Raw genomic sequence first — 26,752 nt, 5'->3', positions numbered from 1 at the left:
TCCTAACCTATCATTTGGCGCCACGTGTCATGTAGAACTCAACATTTATGAACGCCCGCTCGTACCATAACCCATTAATCGCAAAAAGATTGTTTGAATCCCCGTGCAATTCTCTCTCACTTATCATTGCACGACGAGAACTCAAGTACGTAATGAATATTTACTCATGTCTTGTGCACGTGTCATAATAATTTTTCAAAAAAAATTGTGAACTAAGTTTGATTTTAATTTTAAATGGTAAATTGGTGAATGATTTAAAACACAAATGCCTGCCGTAAAATTTCCCAAAATTTTAAATGGCAGCAATAATTTGTTTAAAATTTAAGTCGGATGCTTAATTTTCATATTAGAAAGGGGACATGATCTTTTTCCTTTTTTCTTTTTAACCCCAAGTTGTTTCATTGGAGAATTTCCATAGTTTGTTCACTGCGCACGAATGAGTGCGCCATATATCAAGGAGGCAAATACCAGCTTAAAGATAGAATGATTTATACATGTTTTTAGTCACACAGTTCATCTTCTGTACACACTTTATTCTAACACTGATACTAGGCAAAAATGATCATGGTGTCATAAACACGGGAACGGTTTAGGGAAAAGGATTAGAAGGGGAGACATTTTATAAACATCAGCTAGGTATCCTAGGCAAGGCCAAAAGAAAGTCGAAATTGTATTATTCAGGGGAAAAACACAGTCTCTAATGACACCGGTAACTTAGGAGCCTGATAATAGAAGTAGACAATAGAGAAGGAGAATGTTGGCTATTGACACAAAAAAAGAATAGCATATGTTAAGCCCCAGAAAAGATTCAGTAACCAGTACTGCTGCCAACAGACAGGTCCAGAAAATTAGAATCATCACGGTTTTTTGGCCTGCATATCATGAACAAACAGCCGTGACAAAGAGTTCAAACATAATAAAGCGATTTTTAAAAGTGAGGTGTAAATAGAGAAGGGAGTAGGAGAGTAGATGATTTTCACAAGAATCTTGATGAAGGTCCTTTTGAGAGATTTGTTATCTCTTTGCATAACTGAACTCTATCTAACACATCAAGTTTCTCAGGAGTCACCAAAGACAGAAAGTAAACAAGGACAGAGTTCGATGAAGATCCTAATCAGCGTAAACTGTCCCTAGTTTTTCTAAATACACTAGAGAACATGCATCTAAAGTAATAGTGTTACGCAGCAGAGAGGGCGCACAGAGAGAGAGAGAGAGAAGCACGTGTATATTATTCTTTAATCCGACGTAGAGATTACAACTAAGAGATATTTATAGGCTAATAATCCCTTACTAATACTCAATCAATTATACAAGTTGTTGTTTAAATGAGATGTGCTAAAACTAATCCAAATGACTCGTAACAAGTAGAATATAGGCAATGAAACTCACCTTGCTAAGATACTTCTTCTGAATTTTTAGTGCCTCGTCACAAGCTTTTTTAGCATCAAGATGTGAAGTTATATCACCTAAGATCTGAGGACAAAGTTTCACGTGAGTAAAATGACATAACTTCTGAACCAAATACACGGGAGTGAAAAGAGAGAAACCTTCACTACATCTTCTACACCCTTAGCCTCCTTCAAAATCCGTCTATTCTTGATCTCAAGGACACTTGCAACAAGAAAAACAGATAGTGCACTAAACTGCTGTTCTGTATTGCCAGTCTGCAGATTTTTTCTCTGAAACTTGCCATATTTCTTCCACAGCTTGTCATTTATTGCAGGGGTAGTATCATCTGTTCTAGTAACCTCAGACTCCTCGTATAATGAGAATAGTTTTGGGTCGTATTCCATGGCCCACATCAGCTGAAAACAAGCTATATCATGTCTTTAAACGATCTTAGTGACCCAAATGAAATTTGATTACGGTTATATTAAATATAGTAGGCTCATCCTTACCTCCCAAAGGTACAAAGTATCCACAAAAGAAAATTCTCTGCGGAAAAGAACCATTAGCATGCGAAAGGCAAAGAGATACTCTCCAGCATCTAAATCCTCTGCCAAACAAAAAGGAGATATAATTTATGTCCAGAGCGATGCATGGTTTCTCTTTAACAAAAATATTGCCGATGTTCATCTCCTTGGAGCAATTGAAAAGATTACAGATAGAGAGAGATCTGAGTTAAACAAAAATATTGGTTACCCATGAAATGTTAGCGTACCAAGATGTTGATGAAGTTGGGGATCAACAGTCTTCATTATCTGTGAGAGTGTACTCAAGTGAGATTGCACTCCCATTGAACTAGCACTGGTCCTGAAGTTCTCTCTCTATTATGTGAGCAAAGGCAGGCGGGCCAACAGATCACAAAAATTAATTATAGCGATCAACGTTCCGCTAGATGACTCCAGATGAAAGCGAAAAGAAAACGGCTAGAATTTACCATCCTTCGCATTGCTCGCTCAAAGCACCAAAAAGAGTCTGCTTCATTATCAAGAAGAATCACCAGAGGCGAGCAAATTTCGTTCATCCTGCAGAAAAAATAACCTCCAATTTAATGACCGACCTTAACACTCCGATTTAAGTATGAAACGATGATAGCCGTAGTTATTCACCTTGCACATAACCAATATCGTTGTCAATCCAGGCATAAACTGCTAGAACATCCCAAAGCTCTGCCTGATTAGATTCATTTTCATAAAAGACTAGTGCTTGATCTGTTCGAACAACATCCAAGCCTATGACGCCAAATAATGAGTTACCACCAAGGGTGCTTACTAAAAGAAATTTGTTATTAAGAAGCCATGAGCAAATGTTTTGTTGTGGAAAAATTACGGCATTTTTTGGCAGTTCATTTCTTGGAATTTCAAGCACAAAACCCGATGGAAAAAGGTGTGGAACAAAAATAAAACTATAACAGAATGATGAAATTAAACAAGCAAGTAATGGTTTACACGAGCCTCTGTGCATACCAATCTGGTGTATAGTCTGCATCCACCGCAGAGTTTTCTTATCTGAAATCGGGACGCCAATCAGAGATTCATCTATTGGCAGTTCATCATCATCAATGAGAGGTGACGTAAGAAATTTTCCAGTGCCAATAACTGGAACCATCGTTCGACATTCAGATTTCCACACACTATACTGCTGCCTGAATTATGGATTTTAAAAGATGATAAAACAGTAAGCTAAAAAAAAGGTTGATTTAGGAATTAAACCCTGGCAAATTTAAAACACGAGTTAGCTTTTGGTAGAACAGGTGAGGCCTATTATATGCAACGCGGCAAGTCACCAAGTCTTGTTAAAATTCGCAGGACAGGTTATGAAACAAAAACCAGAAAGTTTAATAGCAATCATATGGCCCAAAAAAATACAAGAAGAAGAAAAACAGAGAAAAGGAAAAACAATTTCGGTTACACAGATTTCATTACAAATATGAAATCCCGGTCCAACTTTACAGATTATAGTAGACAAGGTGAAATATTAATCTAACAACATGAACCTCTTGGTGACCCATGAACTACAGACATTAATGGGGTTTTGTCGTGCTCTTTAAATCTTGTAATTGGAAAATAAACTAAAATATAAATGTACCTCCGTTGTTCCTTGATTTGATTCCGTTCTTCAAATGTACTGTTAGGATCATAGCAACCTAGCAAGAACTCCCATACTACCCCTTTGATTGAGGGATGAACGCCCTATATGATTTTTTTTCAAAGGACAGAAGGGGATTAGAGCCCGAGTCAGATAAAAACATATGTGAAGATGGAATTGACAGGCCAATTGAGATTATAACTTCATGGGGCAGGGGTATAAGACGAAGAATAAGAGGGCAACCTAATTCAGCCCAAACTCAGATCCTGCCTGCATATTCATTTTCCTGATTTGCTTTGGAGCATCATGTAGGTGCCTTGAGACATCGTCAATAATGGATCTATCAATTCCTGAAAAATTCATCCTTATCCCTCCCCTCTTCTATTTCGTATCATCAAAAAAGTCTTAATTTACAAGCTAAATTGTGCAGGTTGTGCAGTTTTTTTTTTTTTTTTTAATTTATCAATTTGTACAGGTTTTTATTTCAATTATGTTTTGTTTGAGATACATACAGCAATTCCCCACCGACCTTGAACTCAAGTTAAAGGTATATTCACACGCTAATTCATCATATACGACAGGTTCAGCAATTTAAACAGTTTACACGCAGATGAAGGTTACCCCTCGTTGGATTAGTCTGAGGACTTTTGCAATATCCAAGTGACCTTCCTGAGAGAATGATGCATGCCATCTTCTTGCGCTTAGAGTTTTACCGGACTGTGGAAAGAGACAGTGCAGGGCGTGTAAGAGTACCGATTGAGTTCATCAATTTCCAGGGGAGTGTGGTGTTTAAAAATGTGCTTTTCATATCAAATGATATGAAGCGTGACAAGGATGCGATGGAAAAGAAGACCGCACCCTTGGTTTAAAACGTGTGGTTGGAACATCGGCTTCACACTCTGATCGGATGGGATAGAAAACATTCAAATCAGTTGTTCCAGTTCGCTTAAGAAACCTTGACATTGCTAGGGACCCATAACGATTAATAGCTGCTCATTCAACAAAATCCAAAGCCAAATTCATCAGAAACTTATGTCTGTTTCTCTCAAGAAGTAAAACAAATTAAAGGAACATCATTTCTCTGGCATTGGCAATGGCGTCCGGCGAGGAACACAGCCCGTTTTATAAACACTGCCAATATCTAAAATACCCCAAAACTAAACACTGCCAATATCTAAAATACCCCAAAACTAACCATCCCATTTTCACAAAACAAATATATGATTTCTTCTCAAGTCTTCTTTTTTCCTGACAATACCGGTGATAAGAACCTCGTGCTCTTAACCATCATCTATATTTAACACTAGCTCTCAAATACCGACGAGTTGAACCAAAAGAGGAAATTCTGTTCTGGAAAGATTCAAGTACCTTTCTAAAATTCGAAGGATCATAGATATTGACATAAACAAGGAAAGGTAAACCAGAATGGCACTCTGAGAATGAGGATCTTCAAGAAATCGTCGCCGAAAGGGAAGAACATGAATTTCAAGGAAAGATCGAACGCAGAGGAAAATGGAGAACGAACAAGAAGCAAAAATCTGCGGGAGGCAGGGAGTAGGGACTTGGCATTCTCCCAACGGTAATTTGGCACGCGGTATGATTCTTTTCCATTTTTTACAATATTTTTTTTCCCTCGTGTCTCTGGATAATTTCTTTTCTATTTTCGTTATTATGATGGAAGAAAAAATAAGAAACAACGATTAATATTAATGGTTAAGCTTTTTTGAACTTCCGGTTAAAAAAGAAGAAGCTTTTTTTAAGTTTTAACTGCCTTTCTTCCTCTTGACGTTCCTGTCTTAATACATACGTCTTGGCGTGAGCCGCTGTTAAACTGAAAAAGGAAAGCACTGGGCGTGATCAGACAATTCAAGCTTCTGTTCTCTCTCTATTTCTTTCCTCGTCTCCATATATTTTTTTTTTTTTTTTTTGGGTTTTTCGTTTGATTCATAGTATGAATTATACAGTTAATCGCCAGACCAACAGAGGAAACAGCAAAGGAACATCAGGCACGTAATTGATGGAATTTGATAGAACTGGATTGAATACATGAATTTCGTAGTAACAACCAAGACTGGCACATTGCCTGGAAAAAGGTCCAGGGAGGCGGCAAAGACCAATTTGGCTCAGAAACAATACTAGGAAATGGTATGACCACCGTTGCATGGCGATTTAGTACCAACTCATGAACAGGATAAAATAAACTTCACAACGTGAGATTGTTATCGGATAAAACTTGACCAAGCATTACGCTGCTCAAGAATTTTAAAAATGTCCCATGAGGTCTTGAAAAAAAAGATACCCCCATTTACTTTCTAATAGAAAGGAGCTCAAAGCTCCTGAGAGCTTCGTCACGATTGGCTCTTGAAGATGAATTGCGTGTAAAACTTGGTTGTTTCGTCTCATGCAATGCTTGAGTTCTATATGTGCTAGATGGGCGGTTGGCACCGGATGTCAGCCAGCCGGCACGGCCGTCAGTATGGTCACCAGATGAAGTCTGCCGGTTCGATGAGATCGTGGCTTTTCTTGAAGTGCTTCCATATCGAGAGGAACTGCGTCCCTTCTCTTGATCATACTGCTCAGTAAGAATGTATGACGTATAAATGTAAGTTAAAAATAACATTGATCCTTTGACAAAATGTGTAGCTTTAGCAACCGCTAATTAAAAGAGAGATGTTAAGGCTTTATTAACAATCAAATCATACGGTAAGATGAGCATTCAAACAGGCAACCGCGGATCTCGTTGAGAAAAGATGTCAACAACTACACTGCAAAGTTTTTACCCTCAAGTGACGTAATCACACAGATCTGAATTTCAGTATCATTGACACCCACCAGATATTTATGGGAGAAACATTTGAAGTGATTTTCTAGAGAAAGAATATTTACCACATCCCTGCGTGATGGTACCTCCTCGAGAATCCTATTTTTGGTGCCATCAACATGAGGACTAGGACTTGTGGGATTCCTTCGGGAAAATGCTTCCGCACCACCAGAAAACTTCTCTCGAATCTCTTTCCCAGCTGAAATAAGCAATTGGAAGACCAAGATTATGTAAGGAATTCAGAAGAAGTGAGGTACTTTTACTAATAATGTAGGCCATAAGACTACAGCTACAATTGAAGTTTAAGCCACAGTTTTTGTTGAGATTTGAAGGAAATACATGGCAAGAAATAATTTCAAAGATCCTGAACACTCGTTGTCAGACTTGTTAAGATTTAGTGGTATACCAAGTTCATAAAATTATATGACTGAAAGGGAGTAGACCTGGGATCTTTTCCGGTTTTTGTACAGATGGCCCTGCATTCATAAGTGCCTTGCCATTGCCAAGCTGATACATTGGAAAGACTTCAGTAAGTAGACTTCAATAGAAGCAAAAATCTACAAAAGCAAGGTATAAAAGCACGAACCCGCCCTCTAGAGCTGCCACCAATCTGAGGATACTTCAATATAGTCCAGTCAAAAACATAGTCAAACTGATAGCCTGCAGTAGCAAAGTCAAGGCCATTTAGCATTAAGACCATTAAAAGTTTCCAACAAAAAATCCTTGCTAATATTCAGATTAGATATAAGCACACAGAACCTTCTCGAATAAACAAGTCCCGGAAAAGCCTCTTTAAATATGAATAATCTGGCTTGTCCTCAAACCGTAATGATCGGCAGTAGTGGAAGTAGGATACAAACTCAGATGGGTATGATTTGCAGAGAACCTATCCACACAAGCACATACAGTAACAATAAAGCAACATGACCATATAAAAATCTAGATTGAAAAAGTTTGAGACAAGAAATATCCAATAGAATTAGCTTAAATAAAACTGGTCCTGACACATATGATCCATCTAGTTGTGATTGTATGAAAATTCGCAACTATTGCATAGCAGATTCTAAAGCCTGGCCTGACTGATCAGCCTCAGGTGTCATACATAATATCCCACTAAAGATCACAGCATCCAAAACTTAACTTCATATAACAATGACTAGATCTACAAGGAATATTGATTTCTCAAAAGCATCGCGACGAGTAAATTAGTAGCATACTAATCCTACTAGTCATAATACCTCTATCGGGGTTGATGATTTCTTCTCACTGATCTTATCATACTTTTGTTTTTTGTTGCCGGCCTTCAGACCTTGCCAGGGAAGACTAAAATAACAAAGAAAACCAACAGTAAGAATACCATTAGAATAATATACAGCAACCATGGGGCAAAAAAGACGGGTTTGATGAGTATCCAACCTTCCTCTTAAGAAGTACATGAGCACATAGCCAAGAGATTCCAAATCATCTCTTCTGCTTTGTTCTGCCAGAAAGATAAAATAAATCAGGTAGCTGAAACCAGGTAAGTCTAATTTTGTAACGATTCACATCTAGTTATAGGATGTCAGCATGAAAAGGAAAAAAAATGAAGCACAGGATATTTACCCACCAATTCCAAGATGAGTGTTGACACTTGCGTAGCGAGCTGTGCCAGTAAGGTTCTTGTTTTCTCTACAAATGGAAGACACCTTAATTTACATAACGCAATTTTGTAGGGAATAAGGAAAATGCTAGCAAGAAATAGAAAACTGCAAAATGCACACAGAATTTTAGAACATGGTCTTTGTCCATAACTCAAGTTTAGAATTAATCTCTCCACCTGACTACATAATAAGAACCATATCTTCAGCAAAACGCATATACTTGGAGATTTCCATGATTAAAATGGCAATCTATGCCTTTTTTTTCTTTTTGGAAAAAAATAAAACCAATAAGATGGCAATACAACATTAGGTGTGCTAATTTATTGTTGCTTCCTGGACGAGAACAACATTCCTACGGAGTTTATTCTAATGAAATATATGCATGCACACAAAACTGTGCACCTGCATGACCTGAAAACAGCATGACAAAATTTACCTGTATGGTATGTGCTTATGAGTCTGAAGATCCCTGAACTTCTTTCCAAGACCATAATCAATGATGTAAACCTGCCATGACAAGTGCGTTATCGAAATAATTAAGAAGATCTAAAATTTCTACATTCACCTAAGATTTTCTTATCAGAATCTACTCATCATGTTTTTACTTTAATTATTTAATTGACAAAAAGAATGCAATTATTATTATTATTTTTTAAAAAAAATTGAAGAGAAGAAAGCAAGGCACTGGAGAGCAAGAAATCCTCTGGTTAAATTATCCACAACACAAAAATTAAAGCCAGCAAAACACAAAAACCATCCCAATCCGTTTACATATCTGATAGAGTAACTCCCCTGTAGAAATAATTCTTCATCCACAATAAGCCGAAAAGTGAGTCTCAGCATGGGTTATTGACGTTGACTTTAGTATTGCATTGTATGCCAACTGCCAAGACCAATGGACTTGGACAAACGGATTTTTGGGAGTTAGTGAACCAAAACACAATGTTTCATTAATTTCTTGAGTTGCAAACAAATGGTTATGGACTCTACACACATTTTTAGTGAACCTGCCTGTTACTGAATCTAAATCCATATTCACAATAGGCCGCCCAAAGGATTCTTTTAGAAAGACACCAACTCATTATTGTTGCTCTAAGACAGAAGATATTATCTTTCCAAACCGAATGAACATCTGCGAGGATTTCTATGATATGAATTTTACAAACACCAAAATTTAGACTTCATAATACAGGACAAATTTGCTCATTGACAATATTCTCTTCATTGTTTCGATTCATAGACAATGTTACATATAGGATGCCCTACGATCTCCCAAAGTCAAGTCACCAGACTCAGCGAAAACACCCCAAAAAAAGAGTAAAATGACGGTGCAATGTACTACATACTAAACTCTGGATAGAAATGCATGACAATCAGCAAATTGCATCTGCAATCTCCTTAAGGTGATAAACCAAAGAAAACCCCTAAAAGAAGAACAGCAGAGCCAGGTAAACTGGACTTGCCATCAGGGAGCATGACTTCTTTACCTGGTTTGCTTTGCGCCCTAGACCCATTAAAAAATTATCAGGCTTTATGTCACGGTGAAGAAATCCTCTTGAATGCATATATTCAACTCTGTTAATCTGAAAATAACAAAAATAAAAATATGAATATTTAGCACCTCTGTCTAAGACGCCTTATTCAAAATAGTTTCCAAGAAGACTTACTAATTGATCAGCAAGCATTAACACTGTCTTTAAGCTGAACTTCCGGTTGCAATAGTTGAACAGATCTTCTAAGCTTGGGCCAAGAAGGTCAATAACCATAACATTGTAGTCTCCCTCAACTCCAAACCACTTGAGGTGGGGAATCCCCGCTTCATTAAAGAACAGCCAAATTCAATTCAATCACTTAAAAGAAATTTTGTCTCTTTTATTATTTTTTCCCCCAACTTCTTTTGTTTTGTTCTGAAGGCATGACTTACATAATGAAGTATAGTTCTGGGCCAAGGGGCCCAAATCCAAATACAAAAGAAAGGATCATATGTTTCATTTGTATCTTCAAAATTGCCAAATGAAACTTCGCATTAGCAAACACTTTAAGAATCCTACTTCAAAAAAAAAAAAAAAAGCGAAAACATAAAAGGCGGCACGGACTTACTTCCTCCTTGAAGAAGCATGTATAATTTTGATTCATAATGAAGCTGTGGATGCCTGCTCTTCACAGGTTCCTGAAATTTTTTTTTTTTTGGGGAGAGGAGGGAGCAGAAGAAATAGGTTATAAATTAGGAAAATAGAATGTCATGAGCATACTGGAATCACTAATCACTAACTGGTGTATAAATGTCTCTTGAAAGCAACAAAAACAAGGATAACATAATTGCCCCACAACAAAAAGGATATCACATAGAAAGTGCCAATATCTATTACATATAAAGATAGGGCATCAATTATCCTAAGCACTCATTAAGTGACGACATTTTATATTGAGATTATAGATGAATACGAATTCAACAAGGTAAAAAGAAGTGATTTGATCGTGATTTATTCTAAGCAATCATTTTACGTAGCAACACTGTATATTCAATTTTTAACCGTTTTAGCCCTATCAGGCACAGAATAGGGGTGCAAGCTTCAATAAAAGATAACATACCAGCTTAACAGCCACCTCCTCTCCAGTTTGGACGTTAACACCTAACATGAGAAATAAGAGAAGGAATACGTGATTATAGAAACATAACTTCACAAGAGATGCTGCCAGGGAAAACACTGCGCTTACCTAAATACAGCTCTCCAAAAGATCCACTCCCAATTTTCCTTCCTAGTTTAAACTTGCCAGCAATCACATGATCCATTATGAACAAAGACCTTCAGGCTTCAGTACGCCGCCAGGCAGCAACTGTAATCAGTTGTTCTGCTCAGATGTCATAAAGACCCACAAAAAAAAAAAAAAAAAAACACCGTCTTCCTCCCCGGACTCACCAGTTAAAAGGGCCCGACAAATCAAGTTATTCGCTTTCTTCGATAATCAACCCGAATCTAATAAAATTTCCCAATCTGGTGATCCAATTGATCGTAAAATTGTGTATGACGTAAATCCAAAGAGGAGAAAACCAAAGCGGACCAAATTTATAGCGTCCCCAGGAATGAGGATGAAATATTTATTCAGAAGGCCAAACCAAATTCTCCAGCGACATCCATTGAGCGCAAATAAGTCAATTAACCCGGACCTCAGATAGAAGCCCTAATTTCCAGAAGACAGGAACGAGTTGACCAGATAAAATACGATGCAAAGATTACCAGGAACAATTGAAAAAACCTTCACAACAGAAAATAAAAATAGTAAAGGCAGAGGAGATCGAGGAGTATGCGCTGGATGAGATATGAAGAGACAAAAGTTGTTCTACAAAACAGAAGCTGGATAATGGACGGCGGAGACTGGTGCAAATGAGAGAGAAAGATGACCAGGGAAAAATCTGTACAACGTGAAATTTATATAGTAATCGCTCTTTCCCTTTTTTTCCCTCTTTCCATCCAATAATAATAAAATTCGTAAGACCCAAAAAAATTAATAAAATTCTTTTCCCCCCCTCCATCCTTTGCGCTGATATTAATTAACAACTTAAAATTACCAAAAGTAAAACTCACAGATTTTAGTTTTGCTCAAGTAGAAGACAGAAGATGAGTTTAGTTAGCACTTGAGCCTCCCTGGGAGCCTACCAATATCAAAGCGATTCTCTTTAATCTTTATCTCTTTGCCTTTTATTCTCTTTTCTGGTTTCTCCTTTTGCTTTTGTTTCTTTCTTCTTTTTATTTTTTCCCCCTCTCCTCTCTTCCCTTCCTTTTTTCCCCACTTTGCTCAAGTCAATTTTGTTTGCTCTCCTAGTCTTGTATTTTCGTTTCCTTATCAACTGCTTTCTTTGTATTTTATAAACAAGAAGTGCTCGATTCACGTTTCTGTCTCTTTCGATCCTCGGTCTGCTTATTCATGCATTATTTAACATTGTAGAATTTGACAATTTGGAATGCTCCATATTTTTGTTTCAATCATCTACTGTACGATATTATTGACTGATCTTAAATTTAAATTCTACCATGTTCGATCCACAATGTTATGCTCCATCTCGCTTTCCCCCCCCCCCTACTGCATTTTCCATCACTTTCATCTCTACTGCAGATCGGCACCATCAAAGCTGTAGTGAAAGGTGCAGATTTAATATTTTATGAAAGTACAATTAAAATGTGAAAAAATTGTCAAATTTGATACTCATACATTCATCAAGGATATCAAATCATTTATTTTCCACCAAGTTGATGATAACATACGCCGATTCTAATATCAAATCGAAGTAACGCATACGCAGAAGACCTTAAAAACAGTAAAAAATTATACACAAACCTCCCAAATTTTATCCGATATGATGTTACTTTTTGATAGATAAACTTTGATGTGATGAAAATAAATTGGGACAAGAACTTACGGTTATTATTCACTTCTTCAATGAGTTTTCAACTGACCAGACTAAGACTTTATATATTAATATTTATACAATTTTAAAGTTGGCTATTTATAATTTAGAATTATAAAATATATGGGGAAAAAAAGGGTCTCGTGAGCAGTTTAGCTCAATGATGTTCCACTGCGCTCCATACCCCACGTGCTAATATAATTGGGTTAGTATTCTGAAGCGGTTTCTTTTGTATTCAGCTGAAAGCATTGTTGTAATATTCGAGTGATGAATGTAATTATAATTATAATCATATTTATATTAATAACTATTATGAAAAAGGGGAAATGTGCACCCAACCCAAAAAAGGGAATAAAAAGGAGAGAGCGTGGAACACGCTATCAATCAAATATTTGTCCCAGCAAACCATTCATTAATATTTAATACGGCACTTCAGGTTATTAGGAGAACATAATAATGAAGCCTATGATGAAATAGACCCTAACATTTGAACAAATCAATTAAAATCAGACCTAATTTGCATGAATTTTTAATATTATTATTATTTTCAATTTCATTTCATATATCCTTTTTGCGAACCGGGGGGAAAAAAAAAGAGCTTGTCATTTTAATGTTACAAGACGAAGTTGTGTTGAAAAAAAAAAAAAGGATAAATGTAACGTGTTATTGTGGTTTGTGATTATTTAGTAATATAATTTAGATATCAATTATACAAAAGATAATTGTATTGGATTATATTATGCCTAATTAATAATTTATGAAACAGCCTACGAAATAGCAAAAGTGCACATGTTAAGAGCAAAATTCAGAAGCTTTTGACAAAAATTCCAAAGGTGGCAAGCGATGCGATCGAAAGTCTTTGCAATGATACAATTCAATAAATAGATGCTAATGCTATGGGATAATGATGACCTGGACATTTGACAATCTCAAGCAAACCTTTTAATAAAGTTAAGACTTTGTCGTGAATCAGTTGAATAAGATCATCTTCTCCTCGTTTGCGAATCTTGAATTGGTCTATCTACGGCAATGCTTTGAAGCATCCAATTTTCAGATTGAGTCGTCACGAAGGATTAAAATTTAAACCTTAAAGACTATACATATTCCGCCGTATTCTCATTACGCAAACTAGCCTTGATGGCTTCAAGACGTTATACTCTTTTCACCAATAAAACAGAGACACGATACTAAAAGAATGCTTACATTTTGGATTAGGTTTACTTAATCAACCTCAAATCAATGCCCATTAATGAACAATGATGAGCAAAGCAAAATTTAAAAACCATTAAACTTGTTATTAAAAAGACAACACAGCTAGTATTTGATAACATGCATACAAAACCACAGTTAGAAAGGGGAGAGTCTCAAAATTTTCAAATGGCATGAGAATCAAAGTCTCATCCCATGTGCATGAGGTGTAATACCAGACGAATAGATCAGAAAGAAACTCGGATAGTAATCTCCTACTGGGTTTTCTTGTATTGAAGTTCGTCCTAACATGATCCCATGATAATTAGACGATACATAACGAGGGCTTTGGGTTTCAATCTAATAAAATCTGAAAACAACGAATATTACTATTTTCATGCCGACTCGGCAAAGCAATACTCTTGTTTAGATTTGATCAACAAGTCGTACTCATCCCAAACCCTTGGATATTACACGCTGCAGGACAGAAGGTGATACAAATAATTGGCTATCACTAACATACAAATTTACAGAGTATTGTTTACAGTGTGTTTCGTACCGACATGATGCAGTAAGAGGTTTACACCTCCATAGTTGAGGTCAGTGGCTCTTAAGTAACAAGAGAGCTCGAGGCTTATCAGTTGGTACAAGAGCTAGGGCACGTAACTTCCTTCATGCCTTTGCTCAAGCTTGTAATCAAGTACCAAGTAACCATTGATGTAGCCAAAAAATAATATTGAACATTGAAAAGGTTAACGCTGTTGGCATGAGTTATGGCTCCGATGCTGTCATACTGGACATATAACAAGTTTTGCCTTGTTAGGAGGTATCTTTGTCTTTATGAGATGCCTCTAAACGGGGTGGCAAGAGGCTTAGAAAGCTCCCTTGAGCAGGTTGATTGCCTGCAGGCGCATCTGATGTTTCTGGCTCGCCCTCTGTTTCAACCCCATTTTGATCAGATGAGAAGACTTACACGTAACGAACAGAAAAGTATACAGGAGCGAGCAACCAGAGAAACCCCTTGTTTTAAAAAAAAAAAAAAAAAAAGGAACTTCAAAGAGTTTTGAAAGCCTACCAAAAAGTGACTTGATAGATGGCCTCTTTGACTTGGAGGATTTCTTCTTCAATTCAGCTGCAATGCAAGAGGGAAAAATTATACCTGAACTATTTCGTGCATGTATGTGTTTGATGATACTCAATATCCACTATTGCATTAAAGGAAAATAATGTATCATAAAAGCATTTTCACATACAAGATATGGACTATAATTTCCATTCTGAATCTAGAACGATACAAAAACACACATTAGGTAGTTAAATCTATGAACTACGGTTAAGTTCACTATAGCATTTGTTCTTTAACATTAATCCTTATTTCAGTATCTGGGAAAATAATATAACTGTTCCTCTAAAGATCAAAGGTATAACTGTTCTAATATAGAGCCTTGCATCAGACATTATAAATTAATTTGCGGAGGTATTAAAAAAAGAAAAACTGGCATACCCATCCCAGGAACTTGATAGTCATTGACAATTTCAAAATTCTTGTATGTGTACCCAACAAAATTTAAGTCCTTAGACGAGAGCATCTGCAAAATCACCAATTAAACAAGATGAATGAGAGAAAAATGCATAGCCCTGGGAGATCTGCCGTAACAGATCACGAACTAGAAGATCAAACAAGAGAGAAAACCAAGAACCATATAACATGATATATTATTTAAATGAAAAGTTCACTGGCATCAGCTAATGAGAATATAACCAATAACTGCACTGGAGAAAGGCAGGTCCATTTTCAGTTTCACTGCTAATAATAGCAACTCAAACAAACTAAGTTTTTCGTTAGGAAAGGGACTTCCTAAGCACTAAGAAATGTCTCTCGAGCAGTTCCAAACAACCTTGAGGCAGCATCGACATACTTCACCATCTACATTTCATCGAGCCCAACAAATACAAAATCCTAGAAGAGCCAAACTTAAATTACTTAGGAGTTCAGGGAAAAGTGTTGTAATTTGTAAATCAAAATTTATGCAATTAGAGGGGCAACAATTAAGACATAATTCTTATATGGTCCTGAAGAAAAGTTTGCTTGCCTCAGCATTAGCCAAATGATTTCAACAGCCAGACTTTGTCTAAAATTGAAAAATAAATAACAAGTTTGCTAGCCCGTAATTTGTCTCAACAGCCAAATCACAGCAATGTAAAATCAAACGGAAGTTAATTTTCAGAACATCCAAGATGTATTGTAATTTCTATATGGAAGTAATTCAAATAGTGATGTTCAGTTTCTTTTCGTATCTCGTACTGATTGAAAAGAAACACTACGCTGCTTCATTACCGTATCAGTCAACAGAAGATTATGCAAATAATAACTGTACGGATAACTTGCAGATAAATTGCCGACAGAGAAGCATGCTCCTAAGATTACCTTTCTCCAAGGCCCAGATCTTGATGCTTGGTGATTCTGGATGTCTGACTGCAAATGCAAAGGGAAAACGAGGAATAATGGGAAAAGGCAAAAGGCATGGGATAAGCATTTATTCCAAGCAATAATCTTAAAGGCTAAAATACCTCTTCAAACTTCTCAAAATTTTGAGTATCCAATTCATCATTGACCTCAGGAATAAATGCAGCTTCCATTTGATATAGCTTATCCCATTCCACACCTCCGAAGAATGGATGAGCCTGAAATGGAATACAACTGCAAGGTAACCTCTACATCCAAACATATAATGGAACAAATACAGGATTTTAGAATAGAGCACATCATACAACACCTTTATTTCATGAGCACCGTTTGACCCTAGTCTGTGGTTGACATTACACAAAAGTTTACTAATAAGATCTTTAGCCTCTGGAGATAGCCTTGCCTCTTCTGGAAACTTCAAGTGAGATTTCCAATTAACTATCTGCATGAAACACATGTATTTCAATTAGTATCACAGAAAATGGTTTTAAAAGGGGAAAAATAGGTCAGCCTCATCAATACTGAACGTTGGTTTATATGGTTCAATTTTCTTATACAAGAGCACAAAATTGTCAAGAACTTTAGTTCAATAAGATCATTAGGACGTATCTGGTGTATTATGAATACCAAGTTATCTTTACTATGGCATCTACCAAAATATGCAAGATACTGGGGCATCTGAGATCATAATACACCAAATGCATCATTTTCATCATTTACATCCCATCCAGATATTTTAGAAAGCAAGACATTGATGAGAGCTGCAACAGAACTATAACATGGCTACTAAAATCAAAATCAAATGCAAACTGCATGAGTTATAAATATGAGTGTCTAGTGAAAACTTGTAAAACGAAAAACTAAGTAAAGATATGTTTGTATCAGTGAACAATTCTATCAGAAATATTACCTTTCTACATGTTGACATTGGATCATCTGAATAAAAAGGAGGATACCCCACCAACATTTCATACATAATAGCTCCAAGCGACCACCTGTAGATTTCAGAACAATCATTAGTGTCTTTGAATAATATATGAAACCACTAAAAGGAAAAAAACAAAGGGAAAAAGAATGTCAAGTATGAAATGCAAACGTAAAGTAAGTTGAAATATTCCAATGATCTATGGCAAGAATAAACTTGGATGCTAAGATATACATTCTAATTTCACTTGCTATGAAAATCAGAGTGCATTAAATTAAACCAAGTTAAAATATCATAAAGCTCACCAGTCACATTCCATTCCATAACCTTTCTTCAATAGAACTTCTGGAGCAATATAATCAGGTGTGCCAACAGTAGAATAAGCCTGCAACATCCACAGATTCAACCTTATAAGTAGACACACAACAAAAGGGAAAAGGAAAACATTCGTCCAGTACACATTGAGAAAAGAAACAAATCTTCTTCAGTGCTTATGGACATCCTCAGTATCAGCAGTCATGGTTTTCGTCTATTTATGTTGGAAAGAGAGGGAGGTTTTCATGTATATTTTATCAGCACATGACTTGTATATTTGACCAAGTGTGAGGAAACACCACACCAAGTATTAAAATCATCAAGTTGACACGCTATGACATGATAAATAATAAGTAGCTAACACATAATAACAGTAAACATACAAGTGTTCTCCTGTTCTTTTGCCAGTGTAGTAGTTTTTCTTGTTGTGTGCGTTTTGGAGCTGAGCGTTCATCATTCTGTGTAGATCCATTTGCATTCTGACCTACTGAAAAATCATCTTCCTGAAGCGTGCTACAATCTAATGGTTTACATAGTCCAAAATCTGAGAGTTTCAAGTGTCCGTATTTATCAAGTAACAGATTATCAGGCTTGATATCCCTGCAACATGAAATATTGAAAAGATTTATCATGCACAGTTATCTAAGGCTACTTTATTGCAAACAAATAACTGTACAAACAGCTAATTTGATTTTAGACATCGTATAGTTCAGTGTCACGTCATTTTGAAATGACATGTATAGCAGTCAAGAATCATAAGAAGATTTGTACTTTCAGTGACATGTTTACTATATATTGGCTTCACTAGAACCTAAACCGACATACAATAGTCAAATTCTATATAGAAGAGAACAAATTGGACACTGATAGACAGCAAGCCACATACCGATGGATATAATTGTGTTTATGGATAGATTCAATAGCCAGAACTGTTTCAGCTACATAAAATCTGGCTTCATCTTCAGTCAAGGTGTCCTTTCTCATAAGAAGGGTCATCATATCCCCCCCAGGTAGATATTCCATAATAAGATACAGATACTCATCATCCTGGAAAGAACAATAAAGTTTGACTATACAATTGCTGTCAACCTCTGCAAGGAGGTTCCTTTCCGCTCTGACATGCTCTACCTGAAGAGATTTACAAAACTCAAAATGAGTATGATAACCTCATGCACTTAAATAAAATCTAGCAAGACTAATAAATGCAAACCTGGCCTCTACGAAGCATCTCTGATTTCTTTAGCTTTTTCATCGCATATACATTGGCTGTCATCTTTTCCCTGCAGACCCTGACCTACATCAAATTCAAAATTTTAGCCAGCAGTCAAACCGTTAGCAGAAAAACAAGTTCAAGAACAAAGAGACTCAGTCAAGAAGTACTGCAAGTTTTATTCCAAAATCAAATGATTATTTTTTTTTTTTTTTTGTGTGTTACCTCAGGAACTAAAAACTACTATATTATTAGCCGCAGATGGAAATCATTCTTTTCAAGATATTCACTTATTACAAATATCTTCCTCTATATATATACACGCACACACTCTTTAAATGTGTTTAGATCGCCATAAGCCTATAAATGAATTAAGCGTTCAAACACTATAACATATAAAAGTATTAAACTTATACATACCTCGCCAAATGCACCTTTTCCAATCATCGTTAATAACTCAAAATCATCAACACCCATCTTATGCCTCTGAAGGCGCATATATTCTGTTTCCTTCTTCTCCAAGAACTTAAGAAGGTTGTTTTGATCTTCCTCTGAGACATCAGCATCAGCCAACTTCTTTTCCAAGATAGTTCGACTGATAGAAAAACTGGCTTAGAAACTTTAAGCATGCAAGTGATTTTCAAAAGCAATTATCATAATTCACATTAACATTCATGCAGAGATAATTCTTTCATCAATTTTGACATGTAGGTCTGCTAATTGTTGACTTAAAAACAAGACTACACAAAAGAAACATCTGTTGCCAACCATGTCAGCCATGGAGATGGAATTATCAGGTGAGACACGAAGCTTTGAAATAAAGAAAAGCCTTAAAAGTGTTTGTATTGCATAGACACCAAAACAAGAATGCCACATGACACTCAGACATTTATTTTAGGTGGTTTGAACTTTGTCATTGATTAATATTTCCCCCCTCTCTGTGTTTTCTTTGGGGTGGGGGAAGAAAAGTCTAATCATTATCAGCGTTAAAAAAAAAAAAAAAGATTCATACCGCTCCCTCCTCTCCTGAAGGTTCTTCATTTGCTCCTTGTAATGGTTCTCAATGTACTGCTTGGCGGCAGCAACCTTCTGTTTTGTGGTGCTGGAAAGAGCTTCATCATCTCCCGGTTGATTTGAATCTACTCCAGCACTATCCTCCTTTTTCTTTAACGATGACCTCATTTTATCTCGTGGTTGTAACCTTTGCAACCAGCTCCTTGCGGAATCCATTTAACTACGAGTTCAGCAGCAACCTCAATGATCCCTAACCATCTTGCTGTATAAAAGAAAGAAGCCAAAATCCCTTAAAAATTAGCTTGCATGAACTTATCGAAAAAATCTAATCGCACGAAATCTGAATCCAAAAAAGCAGCAGACACGGCGACAATTTCCAGACTAACATGAAGCCCCCCAAAAAAAAAAAATTACTGCCGTTCCCAAAAAGGAGTCGTTGGAAACAAATAACCTGATTCCCCCCATTCGGAGTTGTCATATAACCCAATTGCAATGAAAGACATCTACATTTGTTAAAATTTACTTCAGAAACACGAAACAGTTTCACCAGGATACCTTAATTCCTCAGTTTAGAGCACTCCAAAATAAAAGCCATATCATATATTACGCAAGGTGGGAGGACCCAAGAATTAAATGAATATAGAAACATTCGGGATCAAATGGAAATCGAAATATCACATCCGAGGAGACGGATTTCAGAAGTGCTGATAGTGGAAAAAGCTGAGAATTCGGATTACCGCGAAATTAATAGTCGAGTCCGTGAAACCCTAAAAAGGGGCAGAGAATTGGCAATGATACCATCAATCTCGGTGCGCACTCGCTTGGCTGGCTCCGGCACTGCGAAACTCAAATGACTTCTCCGCGTGACGCTCTTGAACTCGTATATGGCATGGCCGGCGACCCTTCCATTTTATATAGTTTCTTCATCTCTCTATTGCATCGAATATTGAAACCGGCTCTCGTTTCCCTTTTATTTGTATTTTCAATTTTATTGCTAAATTAAAAAAAAACACACACACACACACACAACGATATAAATATTTCACTTTTAATTTAAGATATAAAATTATTACTTATTTTTAATTTTCAGCTTTAACGTTTAAAAATTAGTTACTTCGGATCCCGCGAGAAAACCGGCACGACGAGGTTTTCTTATGCCGCCGCTGTCCCCTGACTATAATGCTTTTTTTTTTTTTTTCAAACCTCTGACTGTAATGTTTCCCCTCTTCAGACTCAACATTAGTTTAGATTTAATAAGCATTTTCGTAGTCATAACTTAAAATAATACTCATCCATAACCAATAAATCTTTTTGTTGGATCGTGTATCGTATAATTGAAAATTTTTAATACTTTTTATATCGACAATATTTCACTGTCCATCGGTGAAGCAGCTAGCAAGGACTCTTCTCTTGACAAATGACAAGGCAAAAACACTGTCTTTCCAAAGGAAGAAACAGAAATAAACTTGTCCAAAAAAATTGTGAAAATACAAAATTCTAAACCAGAAATTTTTACAAAAAGTGTTATTATTTATAGATTAATTATTGTCAAAAACCTATTAAAGTATTGTATCGAATGATTTTGTAATTTTCACAGTTTTTATCTATCATTTTTTCCCAAGATTAATTGCGCCTTTGCAAAAATTAATTGGAGTTTTGCAGAGTAATGGTCGATCAACTGGGCTTTGCATCAGCGGTCATCACTCTGTGCTTATGTTCAACACCAAACTTCTGAAAACAAGAGCAATTAAGCTTTAAGAAGCTTTGAATTTATAATTCTGCGGAGCTTGTTGGCGTGTGTGCGCGTGTATAAAATTCTTTGGATGAAGAGATGTCCTTTTTGTCCTTTTTTTTTAATCATCGATTATTGAAAGATGCCAGTCAATTTCTGCGTCCGTATCAGTTTTTTTCCATCCTTGTACGTACGATAATTCTTCAACTAATAATGTGTTTAACTGTTTATAATCACTTGCGAGAATTCTTGTGCGCATTTTCTTCGCCCTTTCATTATGAAATTGGGTAAAGATGTGAATAATATGCCTCCACTAGTATAACGCATTTCATATTTATTTATATATATTAATCATTCTTATCCTAAACATAGGACTTTCTTAACCAAAATTTGTAAATTAAGAAATGTAGTTAAATATAATTAACAATCTCAATGTTTTGAAAAAATCACATCCTTCCGCCAAATCCACCCTCATTCAAATGTACTGGGGAAAAAGGGATGTCATGAGTATGCTCTAGTTCCTCACCAATCATCACAGGGGATATATCTGATAACAACTAATAAATACTGCATCATACCCCATAACGGATCCGATATTTATTTTGACAATGGAAAATGGTGGAGTGTTTAGGAGGAGGGAGTAGTGTTTTACTGTGATTGGCTCAAATTACATATTTTCCGCACATCAAACGCAGTTTACAAATTGTTTGGTGTGAAAGGTCCCGTGATAAGTGAACCAAGGCCAATAGAAAGTTACTGGATGGGTTGAGGTGGTTGGGAAAACAGAGTTGGAGTAGAGTGGCATTGTCGTCAAATAGTGACGCAAGCTTAATAAGTAGTTGGCCGGCGGGAATATCAAGATGTGGTTCGATCGATCCATTCAACCCGATTTTGCACGACGCTTCGTGCTCTCACAAGCTTTTTCAGTGTAGCATACTACAAATTAAACCGTCCAATCTGAGATTTACGAGAGAAACCAGAAAAAGCGTGCTTAAGTTTTATACCCCAAGGTGATGCCCTCCAAGCGATTCAGAAACGCATATGTATTCTCAGATCTCAACAGTCATTTTGATAGAGTCAACTGAGGTGCTAAAAATAAGCTGCCATCCAAAGCATGGCCGTTGGACTTCAAATAAAATTTCAATTCCTAGAAAATGAGAAAACATAAGGATGAAGAGAAAAGAAAAGTTCGGTTACTTGACCTTTGGAAACAGGTAAACTTCAAAATATCAGAGGCTCAGATTCCTATGATGTGTATAATATTAATTAAAACAGACGGACGGAAAGGAAAATTTGACCGCCACGTTAAATTTGACCTTTGGAACAAACAAATCTTTCAACACTCCAGAGCTGGTCATTCACGGGTGAAAAATAACAGCACAACGCATTGCCATAAACATCCAGTTATGGCGAAGTTTGTATCATTTATGGTGTGATAAATTGATCGTACAACATTATTTCCGAAGGCAACCCCCCGTGACTTTGACATATCCACCAGGCTTGTTTACACATAACTTACAAGCATGAAATAATTGATTACTCATATTTGTCTCTGAACATGAACTCCTTTTATCAGAAACTTCTATCAATTGAATCTGCCTTACTCATCAACTGACGAGCACGAAGGAATCGATTACTCATATATGTCTCTGAGCGTAAACTATATTCACTCAGAAATTTCTTATCACTAGAAACTACCGATAGTATGCCATGTGTCTTGATGAAATAAAAGGAGAACTACCAAAAGAAGTCTTCTGGACGTTGGAAGCATGGTTTACAGGGTTCTTCTTTTCAAGCTTTGTCTCAGCACGGAGCCATGATTCAACAACAGATAGCAGATTGGACGAATACTTCAACTCACCAATATCTGATAACTTTTCTGCCCTCCTGAGCTCACCGTCTTGTATGTATGCTAGATGAGTGGCCCATGTCTCCAGTCCATCAAATATATGAGTTGCATATACAATTGTAGCTCCTCTCTGACAAAAATAGAAAACATCAGAAACTCTAATAATAATTGATAATCATTTTTCAGAAACCCTTCACACAAGCCATTACAAGATGGGCACACCAGCCAGCCATATTGGCTTCAAATTTTATCAATGCATTACGTTTTCCACAGTTGTTTTACAATTGACATTATGACATATGCTTGACCATCTGCAGAAACTTATACTTTTTTCCTAAAAAAATAATATTACTATATTATTGTACGGTGATCATGATCCCAGATCCCCCGTAAGGAACAGCCATGGACGAAACTAATGTTGCACATGGAGCTGTCCTTTCTGCAGTTCTCCATAACCATATCCAGCTCAGCATGCATATGAAGTTAGTGATCACCTGCTCACATTCTTCCCTGAAGAAGTCCAGCAAATCCATCCTAGTAACAACGTCTAGGTCCACAGTAACCTCATCCAGCAAGAGAACCTGAAATGTCATTTAAGACTTCCTATTATTTATCAAATAATCATTTAGAGAAGTCAGATAGAAATAAATAACACTTCCTGAGTTATGACCTGAAGTACTGGCTATGTGAAACGCAATAGTCCATTTTTTTAATACTTGGGGTAAAGAGGTATGTGGTTCCACCATACAGCTGAAACTGAATTTATTTACAGCAGCCCGACAACCATCCACAAACTTTCCAGACTAATGGAAACCTACCTCTTAACTCCCTTGAATCTTCCACACCTCAAGAAGAAATCCCCGAACCGGAATCACAAATCCCTAGTCCTACACCTTCTCCAAAACACCAAAACACCACAAACACTCCTCACCCAATGGAAACCAATGCTGAAATTGATGCAGGGGTGACAGAGCACTCAAGTTCTCAATCAGGTAGTAGGGTTCCTTCCATTCCAAGGCAGCAACATGATTCCAATCCGGAGTTGGATCCTGAAGAGCTGGGATGGCCTATTGCACTCAGAAAGGGGGTAAGATCGTGTACTCAGCATCCTATTCAAAATTGTCTCCTATGGCAATTTATCTGCGCGAATGCAAACCTTTGTAGTGAATAGTTCACAGGTGAAGATTCCAGAAACATTTCAACAGGCTATGACAGATCCTAATTGGAAACATGCTGCATATGAGGAGTTAAGAGCCTTGAAGGAAAACAACACGTGGGATATTACCACACTTCCTAAGGGCAAGAAAGCAGTGGGCTGTAGGTGGATCTTCACCCCTAAATTCAATCCTGATGGAAGCATCAACAAGTACAAAGGAAGATTAGTGGCTAAAGGGTACACTCAAACCTATGGGATTGATTATCAAGAAACGTTTGCTCCTGTGGCAAAGTTCAACACCATCCAGGTACTCCTATCCCTTGCTGCTAACCTTGACTGGTCTCTACATCAGCTAGACGTGAAGAATGCTTTCCTAAATGGAGATTTGGAGGAGGAAGTATACATGGAAATTCCAGATGGAGTAATAGCTCCACCCAACTCAGTTTGCAAATTGAAGAAATCATTGTATGGCTTGAAACAGTCTCCACGAGCTTGGTTCGACAGGTTTGCCAAAGCAATCAAAAGGTTTGGTTACATTCAAGGACAGGCTGATCACACTCTTTTCGTCAAACACAGTGATGGAAAGGTAACGATCCTAATTGTGTATGTGGATGATATAGTCATAACTGGCAATGATGAGGTTTCTATCTCCCATCTCAAGAAAGCCTTGGCTAGGGAATTCCAAGTGAAGGACCTAGGACAAATGAAGTACTTTCTTGGAATGGAAGTTGCTAGATCCAAAAAGGGTATAAGTGTGTCTCAACGAAAGTACACACTTGACTTACTCCACGAAACAGGAATACTTGGGGCTAAGCCTAGTGAGACTCCTATGGAAGAGTCATGCAATCTGGAAGTGAAACCAGACGGGACACCAGTTAACTCAGAAAGGTACAGAAGACTTGTGGGTAAACTGATCTACTTGACTCATACAAGGCCTGACATTAGCTATGCAGTTGGAGTGGTAAGCCAATTTATGCATCAACCCCAGGAAGAACACATGGAAGCAGTATACAGAATCCTCACCTACCTCAAACTCAATCCTGGAAGAGGAATATTCTTTCGAAAGGGGAATACAAGGAGCATAGAGGTCTACACTGATGCAGATCATGGGAGAGCTGTGGACAACAGGAGATCAGTCACAGGATACTGCACTTATGTTTGGGGAAACCTAGTCACTTGGCGAAGCAAGAACAAACAGTAGTCTCAAGGAGCAGTGCTGAAGCTGAGCTAAGAGCTGTAGCCCTCGGGGTATGTGAAGGAATGTGGGTGATTAGACTCCTGAAGGAATTGAGAATTTCCTATGAAGGACCTATGAATCTCTGGTGTGATAATCAAGCCAGCATTGAAATGACCAAAATCCTGTGTATCACGACCGAACAAAACATGTTGACATTGATCGGCACTTCATCAAAGAAAAGGTCGAAGATGGCACCATTAACTTGAACTATGTGCGTTCAACTGATCAGATTGCTGACATCATGACCAAGCTGTTAGCCAGAGTCAAGTTTGAAGGGCTTCGGAGCAAGCTGGGAATGGTTGACATTTACTCTCCAGCTTGAGGGGGAGTGTTAGAAGCCGTGATCCTCTCCCCCATCTTCTCCCTTGATTTATTCTATTAATTACCTAGAATAAGTTCCTGATTTCTTGTGATATTGCATTATTGCTGATTGCTTGTAATCTCTTTGCATTATTATTATTGATTGTAACCGGATTGCACTCTTCTATCCGGACTCTATAAATTGTACTCAGATCATATGGAATAATATCAATGAGTGAATTTACACACTCCACAAATAATCATTAGTACCTTGTATGGATGAAGAAGACCATGCAAATTTGCACTCGGCGCCGCTGCCCATCAGATACCTTATGCATTCGCCACTGTAGATCTATATCAAGCAAATCAATCAACTTATCTCTCCTTTCAGGATCTGTGCCCTCAACTGCCAAAAAAGAAAGGAATACATATATTGTTTTAGACGCTGTAACTAAAGAAGGTGGCAATGCAACTTAACCACGACTGTATCTAACAGTTAGACACTCTGATTTTGAATTCCCAGATATCATAAAAACACCGATTCAAAACCATGGAGTGCAGAAAAAGACATAGCATGATCTCAACACTTCACACACGCATGCGCACACACACACTATCCGGTATGTATATAGCCAGTAAGAGTTACTTAAAGGAATCCAAGTTGATGCATGATTCATTCCTCTCAACTCAAATCGGAGATGCATTAGGAAGCAATGGAAACTAGTTTATAACCTACCCCCAAATATCATATGTTCAGCTGAGAAGTCTCCCTGGAGTGTTTCTCCCTGCACAGTAGCAATGAAATCAAAATTAAGAAACAAATTGAGCAAAGCATATAAATACAGTTTGCGGGGAAAATATCAGTAAGATAAAAAATCTTACAAAAAATTGCAAGAGTCCAAGACCTTCATTATTGATAGTGTGTTTCAAAATTTTATCAGCATCAAACTCTCGTTTAT

General features: G+C 37.0%; 3 protein-coding genes and 1 pseudogene across 7 annotated transcripts; all 4 read right to left on the bottom strand.

Annotated features, from left to right (window-relative positions):
• Positions 1 to 469: 469 nt before the first annotated feature.
• On the bottom strand, positions 470 to 4,696 carry LOC114723482 (TBC1 domain family member 15). Its single transcript, XM_028909665.1, has 11 exons — positions 4,390 to 4,696; positions 4,153 to 4,248; positions 3,532 to 3,635; positions 2,910 to 3,088; positions 2,553 to 2,675; positions 2,381 to 2,484; positions 2,162 to 2,267; positions 1,899 to 1,996; positions 1,548 to 1,805; positions 1,390 to 1,473; positions 470 to 872 (listed from the first exon to the last, which is right to left on the bottom strand). Exons 1-11 carry the CDS (start codon positions 4,492 to 4,494, stop codon positions 858 to 860), a joined length of 1,272 nt encoding a protein of 423 aa, XP_028765498.1. The 5' UTR covers positions 4,495 to 4,696; the 3' UTR covers positions 470 to 857.
• Positions 4,697 to 5,529: 833 nt separating this feature from the next.
• LOC114723480 (casein kinase 1-like protein 6) lies at positions 5,530 to 11,595 on the bottom strand. 4 transcript variants are annotated; one of them, XM_028909663.1, is made up of 15 exons: positions 11,580 to 11,595; positions 10,711 to 10,830; positions 10,585 to 10,625; positions 10,093 to 10,162; positions 9,660 to 9,808; positions 9,480 to 9,575; positions 8,429 to 8,499; positions 7,959 to 8,020; positions 7,769 to 7,832; positions 7,591 to 7,675; positions 7,112 to 7,238; positions 6,939 to 7,012; positions 6,796 to 6,859; positions 6,418 to 6,551; positions 5,530 to 6,103 (listed from the first exon to the last, which is right to left on the bottom strand). In XM_028909663.1, exons 2-15 carry the CDS (start codon positions 10,784 to 10,786, stop codon positions 5,837 to 5,839), a joined length of 1,380 nt encoding a protein of 459 aa, XP_028765496.1. In that variant the 5' UTR covers positions 10,787 to 10,830; positions 11,580 to 11,595; the 3' UTR covers positions 5,530 to 5,836. The 4 variants fall into 4 exon arrangements, with proteins under 4 accessions (XP_028765496.1, XP_028765495.1, XP_028765494.1 ...); XM_028909662.1 differs by lacking the exon at positions 11,580 to 11,595 and adding an exon at positions 10,914 to 11,224 and having other exon boundaries at positions 10,711 to 10,845; XM_028909661.1 differs by lacking the exon at positions 11,580 to 11,595 and adding an exon at positions 10,914 to 11,224.
• Positions 11,596 to 13,980: 2,385 nt separating this feature from the next.
• On the bottom strand, positions 13,981 to 20,450 carry LOC114723466 (serine/threonine-protein kinase 38). Of its 2 annotated transcripts, none has more exons than XM_028909643.1 (14): positions 20,257 to 20,450; positions 19,518 to 19,781; positions 18,926 to 19,100; positions 18,506 to 18,589; positions 18,182 to 18,423; positions 17,679 to 17,895; positions 17,286 to 17,365; positions 16,966 to 17,050; positions 16,366 to 16,497; positions 16,160 to 16,273; positions 16,017 to 16,064; positions 15,093 to 15,177; positions 14,664 to 14,720; positions 13,981 to 14,523 (listed from the first exon to the last, which is right to left on the bottom strand). In XM_028909643.1, exons 2-14 carry the CDS (start codon positions 19,733 to 19,735, stop codon positions 14,408 to 14,410), a joined length of 1,653 nt encoding a protein of 550 aa, XP_028765476.1. In that variant the 5' UTR covers positions 19,736 to 19,781; positions 20,257 to 20,450; the 3' UTR covers positions 13,981 to 14,407. The 2 variants fall into 2 exon arrangements, with proteins under 2 accessions (XP_028765476.1, XP_028765477.1); XM_028909644.1 differs by having other exon boundaries at positions 20,318 to 20,450.
• A 2,316-nt stretch (positions 20,451 to 22,766) lies between these two features.
• LOC114723502 (ABC transporter I family member 19-like) lies at positions 22,767 to 26,704 on the bottom strand (annotated as a pseudogene).
• Positions 26,705 to 26,752: the final 48 nt, after the last annotated feature.

This window comes from Neltuma alba, unplaced genomic scaffold (genome assembly GCF_004799145.2).
Source record: "Neltuma alba isolate B1F8T4 unplaced genomic scaffold, ASM479914v2 tig00012143_pilon, whole genome shotgun sequence".
Taxonomy (NCBI): Eukaryota; Viridiplantae; Streptophyta; class Magnoliopsida; order Fabales; family Fabaceae; genus Neltuma; species Neltuma alba.
This window is presented reverse-complemented; position numbering and strand designations above follow the sequence as displayed.